Genomic DNA, 6,369 nt, shown 5'->3' with positions numbered 1-6,369 from the left:
TGCTCTCCTTTCATCTCTCACGTCACCATTCTTGTATGTTACTGTCCAGTGTCCAAACACCAACAATCTCCATTTCTTTACTAATTAGGTGATGATATGGGTTTGTTCCAAGATAAGCGTGTGGTTTACAAGCCTGTGAAGGATGTTAACTTAGGCCCTCATAGCACTGAATTCTATTTCCATGACAATGTTAAAGGTTCACCATAGCCCATTTTCTCCTATGCTTTCTTCTTCCTTTTTGTTACTATCGTGCCATCACCCCTTTTTCACTTTCTTAACAGTAATTAATATGTGATGCAAATGCGTTTAATAATTCAGAATCACAATCATCAAAATTTCAATTACTGTTACAGCACCACGCATGACTGGCATTGTAGTCAAGATTTTCACTCTCTTGTTGGAAACTCGAGTATTTAGAACCTCCATATTGTATCTACTCAAGAGGAATAATCTTTTTCACAAGGTTTGTGTTTAGACCACGTTCACTTAATTAGCTTGGGTTCCGTCTTGTTTAAATTTGTTCCAATTAATTAAGGATGAATTTAATTCTTAGCAACATCATCCGTTTCTGCAGCTTATTACAAATGCAGATTTGGAAGATTCACCCCTCTATGTTCCCTTACATCACTTTGAAGGTTTGATATCTTTCACAAGTTTCTTTCTATCCATCACTTGTACAATAATAAGTGATTTGCTACATGATCGATTTTGTGGTGGTGGACATGGATGTCATTTGGATTGTTGAGTTCTGTTGAAGTTTTCATAATTAAATTAGTCCCATAGAACAATATTGTTAATTTCAGTTTATTTTTGCAGACCACAGAGAACAAGAAGTCAAATGCATAGATCATGCTTTAACTCCACAAGAGCAAGTTCAGCTTTCAATAGATTGCTTGCCTACATCTTCATCAGAAGATGATGATGCACTTAATGGAAAAAATTCTTCATTCTGTCGGTGGACAATAATGGATTATTCTAGAGCCTATAGCTCAGGAGATATAACACCACGCATGGTATTATTTTATTTGAAATATTAGATATTCTTTCTGAAGTTCAAAATTTCTGATTTTGATCTTAAGATATCTATGGTTTACTTTGCCATTGCAAAGGTCGCAGAACGCTTTATAGCTGCTGTTGCTGAATCTTCAAAAGCTCAACTCCAAATGGGATTCTTTATTAACTACAACACTGAAGATATACTGAGGCAAGCAGATGAATCAACTCTTAGATATCAGAGAGGTATTTATAACAATTCAGAATCTGATCAATGGCATAATTGAGCTCTGATACTCATTAGATGTATGTTTCTTTTGCAGGGGAACCTATCTCTGTCTTAGATGGAGTCCTAGTCGCTATCAAGGATGAAATAGATTGCTTGCCCTATCCAACCACAGGTGATGGTGTATTCAACATTACAAATGTTAGCTACTGATAGATATTGGATGAAATTCCCTGAATCATTGAAAATTGGTTTCCTTAGGAGGTACAAAGTGGTTGCACAAAGAAAGGCCTTGTGCAGATGATGCTTGCTGTGTCGGGCGGCTAAGGTTATGTGGCGCCATACTTTCTGGGAAGACTAATATGCAAGAACTAGGGGCTGGAACTAATGGAATCAATCCGCATTATGGGTAACAGGACAATGTTTTACTTTAACATTATTATGTTACATAATCATATCTTTTGTGTCTTTTGAACTTTGCATTAGAGTGGTGACAAAAGCATATGCTATCTGTTTCCATTAGGGCTACTAGGAACCCATACGATTCGAATAAGATCGCTGGAGGTTCTTCGAGTGGATCTGCTGCTGTGGTGTCTGCAGGGCTATGCCCTGTTGCCCTTGGTGTGGATGGGGCAGGTATGTTGCATATCTGCACTGACTGTACATCAAAGATTAACAAATTCTGCATGGTAATTGCTTATAACCGTAAATAGAAAGTCTGTCCATATTGTTTGCATTTGTTTTCAGGATCTGTGAGAATTCCTGCAGCTCTTTGTGGTGTTGTTGGTCTGAAACCAACTTTTGGTCGTGTACCTCATTCCGGGTGGGTATTGTTTTTTGTTTGATTATGTCTAAGCAATAGTGCAAGAATTGTAAAGAATTAGTAGAATGATGATATACTGCATTCAGAGTTCTTCCTCTAAACTGGACAGTTGGGATGGTGGGAATACTAGCAGGCACAGTTGAGGATGCATTGATCACGTTAGTAGTTTGTTATTCTTTCTTAAACAAGTTTTAAGATCACTTTTGCAGTTTCTAATGCTTCACTTTTACAGTTATGCAGCTATCTCTGGTGAAATTCCCTCCAATCAGCCATCCAAAATACCTGTAACAACTATTTTCTTAAACTTACATCTTAGTTTGATTATGTGGTATATATTTAATTTAGCCTCTTCCTAATCTCTTTTAACTTTATGAATATAACATTACTGTGCAAACCTTTCACCAAGATCAATCTCCCACTGCTGCCAATGACAAAGTCTATATCTGACATCAAGTTGGCAAAATATGGAACGGTAAGCATATATTGATTGATTATTCAACTAGACAAATGAAACTATGGATTCCTCTAACATCAGCTTGGTTTTTTAACCACTAATTCCTTCAATTAGTGGTTCAATGATTGCAGTGATGATATCAGAAGATGCTGCTCTCATGCTTTGAACAAACTTCAGGATCTTTATGGTTGGGAGGTGCTGCATGCAAATTTTTTGTTTTGAAAAAATAGCTTTTAACCCCCTTTTTTTTTAAAATTACTGAGCCCTTCAATGAGAAACAACAAAACAAAGTGATATTTATCTTAAACATACTAGACTGTAGATGTTACTATACCAGACATAGAAGTAATGTTCCGAGCACATTATCTAACAATCGGATCAGAGTGCTCCACTTCGCTTGATTCCTTTCGAGAAAAGTATGTATGAAATCTTAATCCCCTGAATTCTCCTTGTTGTCCCCTCTAGATTCAGAGAGAAAATTTATTGATATCACAAAATTATTACTAAAGGAATTTTGCAGAATTAGGATGGGATACAAGGGTAGCACTTAATTTCTATAGTGCTTTCAGCAGCATGGAGTATATCAAAGCTCAAAAAATTAGGTGAGTCTTGGTCTGTGCTTTCTACTATTTTAGATTGGTCAAGCTTCAACAATTAGTACTATTTTCTTGTGTCAATATTTTTTTTTTATTCTATGAGTAATATCTCTACTGTAATAAATTATTTAATTGTTCATTCAATTATGAACTTTCTATTAAGATGTAATAAGTTGTAACACCAAAATAATAATAATAACAACAACATTACATATTTGACATATATTTTAAAAATAAAAAACACAATAAATAAGTCATATATATAAGAACAATAAATTTAAATCATCCCGTAATACTAAGTGGTTATTACAAACTAAAACCAAACACACAATTTCTAAATCATGGACAGGAATCGGCAGTTACAGTTTCACAAGAAAATATTGGCCGAGGCAGATGTCATTGTGTCACCAACAACAGGGTTAGTTACTCAACCACGCACTTTAATTTCTTCAAAATTGAAACACAATCGCTTTCTTTCAATAACTAAAACGATATGCATGCATTATTATGCATACAGTGTCACTGCAAACCCAATTCAAGAGGATGCTATAAAGACTGGTGACTTTGACTACCCAAATGCAGGTACATTAACACGTGACATTAAGCTTTAATTTGCTAATAACTACTATATAATTTGTAAATATTATTAATTTGCTCCGTTTGTTTCAGCTGCACTTGTTCGGTATTCCATATCAGGAAACTTTTTGGGACTTCCTGCGGTGACTATTCCAGTATGAATGATTGATTACTTTCTCCTTTTACATAGTGCTACTCCAAGTCCAAATCATTTTATATCATTATATGTAATAGAAAAAACTTCATTTCACAGGTTGGATACAGTGAATTGGGTTTGCCTATTGGTCTTCAATTTATAGGAAAGCCTTGGGCTGAAGCAACACTCATTCACTTGGCATTTGCAATGCAGGTAAAGTTAGTTCCTTGCTTTCTAATCATTATTTTCTGAGATCAAGAACTAACATACATATATATATGGTGCTGTATGCATGTTGTGATCCTAGGCCATCTGCATGCCGGAATACAGAAAGCCAGCAGTTTTCTATGACTTGCTAAGAGAAAATGAAAGTTAAATCCAGACCAGAGGTTTTCTATGATTTATTAACAAAATCAAAACTTGATTAGTTGTCCTGTCTGCTCTATGGTGATCCTTTTTTAATCTTAAATTTTATTTCTATTCTTGAAAAAGGGGGAAAAGTTAAAACAGGTCCTACCGGGAGTTGAACCCAGGTCGCTGGATTCAAAGTCCAGAGTGCTAACCACTACACCATAGAACCTTTGTTGTTGTTTATCACGTAATTGTACTTTAATAAGTTGTGTTCCATTCTTACTATAAATAGCATACACTTCTCAATCAAACTCGATTTGCTTACTACATTTGGAAGTTTGAACTGTTTCGTTTTACCTGCTGTAGCCATTCAAAATGTATATTGGGATTTGAAAGGTGAGATGTACACGAAACTTAAAATAGTAACCAAACGTATAATTTGTCTACATCCTCAATGGAATCTCAATAATTAAACATCAAAAGCCAAAAGGTATGAACGAATATTTCAGAAAAATTATTAGATACTATGGTGAGCGATTTTCGTCCGCTAGAGTAACTTCCTACAACTGTTTACGTTACAAATATACTGTAAAATGCTTGGCAAGAGAGTAACAATAATGATTAATTTGATTGCGATTATAGTTTCTATCTTATTCCAGCGTGTATAGATCAAATGATAGGCGTTTGCCTAATCGGCTAACCCTGCTACAACTAGTATTTTGTAAAAAGGTAAATGCTATAGTGTCTAAAATATAATGTTTATTTATTAAAAAAAAAATTAAAAATTAATAATGCGAGAATAGTTACATAGACGATTTAATTGGTTGAAAATGGTATATAAAGTGTAATTGTCAGTTGACATAGAAAATTTATAAATAAGTATTAGGCTAACATTATAAAGAAGTTCAGTTCTTGTTTGAAAAATATTTAGAAATTCAAAACGTTCTCAACCCTTGACATCACCAAACACTTAGAATTTTAAGTAATTTCTCTAAATTTAAACACCTGTAATTTATTTTTTCTATTTTTTATTAAAAAATATCTCTATTTTTACGTGTTCTTCTCTTTTAAGTTTATCTTTTTTTTAGTTTCCTGTATGTTTTAATTGTTGCAATTTATTTTGCCTCTGACACCTTATATTTTTTTTGTTTATTTACTTATTTCATTCCTTTTAATTTCTATTAACGTTACAATTGCAACATTGAGATACCCATATTTTCTTTAAACATATAACAAATTCGAATTAAACAAATTGGTATGCCCAGTGGGACATTGTCAATAGATTGTAGTTTGTCAAAAAGAAAAAATCAGGAGTTCTCGAACTTGCATGTGGTTACATAGTGGTAAAATCGTATTTTCAGATACTAAAAAATCAGCGTTAGTTGACATGACAAATACATCTACAGCTTCTTCTTTTACTTTCAGTGATGAGACTAGAGAAAATAAGTTTGAAAATATTTCTGTGATTTCAAATACAGAGCCTACCTTTTCGTTAATGAGGCATGATAGCGTTGGCCATGTCCATCCAGGGTTAAGTGCAACTCACATAAATACTGTGGGGTGGCTGCCTTATGGCTTGTCATCTGGGTATGTCCCCCATGGTGACACAAGAATTGCATGTGCCTCTCTACTCAACATTTTAAAATCATCTTTACCAAAATTCGTATGTCATGTCAAATGTACCTATTTCTGGAGTGTCAGATTCGCATATATTACAACAAAACTTGCCACATGCTGCTAATGTAGAAAATAAAAATGCATCTAATTCTGCTACACCTACTACCACTAGGATAGAAAATTTCAGACCTGTGTTTCCTTACATATCAAGAGCATTGTCTGTTAATCAACCTGGTCAAACTATTGGATCTTTAGCAAACATTAGGCAATAGATGGATGAAAACCACCATGATTTAGTAAACATGTTAACTCATCAAACGGTGACAGTTTTAAATCCTTTTTTGGAAAACACAAATACTAAACAATTAAATATGCAAGTTAATAGGACTGCTACTGTGGTAAATTTAGAAGAAAATGACAACCATGGTTTAAGATTTGATAATGTCAACTAAAATGGTGGAATAATTCCTAATTATGATGTTTATATGTCTAGACATGGTCAAAATGTTGATGATATATTGGAAAGACTTAAGCAAAACAACTTAGGGGGCATTATAATCTAACTAAGAACGTCGAACAAATTTTAAAACGTTTAGA

At 33.9% G+C, this 6,369-nt stretch overlaps 1 protein-coding gene and 1 non-coding gene across 3 annotated transcripts; one reads left to right on the top strand and one right to left on the bottom strand.

The window, feature by feature from the left end:
• Positions 19-4,520, top strand: LOC107634612 (fatty acid amide hydrolase-like). 2 transcript variants are annotated; one of them, XM_021119276.1, is made up of 21 exons: positions 19-196; positions 354-463; positions 575-635; positions 817-1,013; positions 1,110-1,239; positions 1,317-1,394; positions 1,481-1,628; positions 1,743-1,855; positions 1,967-2,042; positions 2,129-2,200; positions 2,275-2,326; positions 2,449-2,514; positions 2,611-2,691; positions 2,812-2,912; positions 3,006-3,098; positions 3,442-3,510; positions 3,610-3,674; positions 3,762-3,823; positions 3,922-4,017; positions 4,112-4,193; positions 4,297-4,520. In XM_021119276.1, the coding sequence occupies exons 1-20, from the start codon at positions 97-99 to the stop codon at positions 4,178-4,180; spliced, it is 1,839 nt and encodes a 612-aa protein (XP_020974935.1). In that variant the 5' UTR covers positions 19-96; the 3' UTR covers positions 4,181-4,193; positions 4,297-4,520. The 2 variants fall into 2 exon arrangements, with proteins under 2 accessions (XP_020974935.1, XP_016193519.1); XM_016338033.2 differs by having other exon boundaries at positions 4,112-4,520.
• TRNAQ-UUG lies at positions 4,313-4,384 on the bottom strand. The gene has a single exon. It is a non-coding gene; the product is annotated as a tRNA-Gln (tRNA).

Source organism: Arachis ipaensis, chromosome B03 (genome assembly GCF_000816755.2).
Source record: "Arachis ipaensis cultivar K30076 chromosome B03, Araip1.1, whole genome shotgun sequence".
In the NCBI taxonomy this organism is placed as follows: Eukaryota; Viridiplantae; Streptophyta; class Magnoliopsida; order Fabales; family Fabaceae; genus Arachis; species Arachis ipaensis.
The sequence above is the reverse complement of the archived record's forward strand: the minus strand, read 5'-3'. Positions and strand labels throughout refer to the sequence as shown.

What these genes read in the sequence shown, in the direction of transcription:
- LOC107634612 (XM_021119276.1), top strand. Translation starts at nt 97, where the DNA reads ATGGGTTTGTTCCAAGATAAGCGTGTGGTTTACAAGCCTGTGAAGGAT. An exon ending in CTTGCCCTATCCAACCACAG is followed by an intron (nt 1,395 to 1,480) that starts GTGATGGTGTAT and finishes TGGTTTCCTTAG; the next exon opens with GAGGTACAAAGTGGTTGCAC. An exon ending in AGGATCTTTATGGTTGGGAG is followed by an intron (nt 2,692 to 2,811) that starts GTGCTGCATGCA and finishes TAAACATACTAG; the next exon opens with ACTGTAGATGTTACTATACC.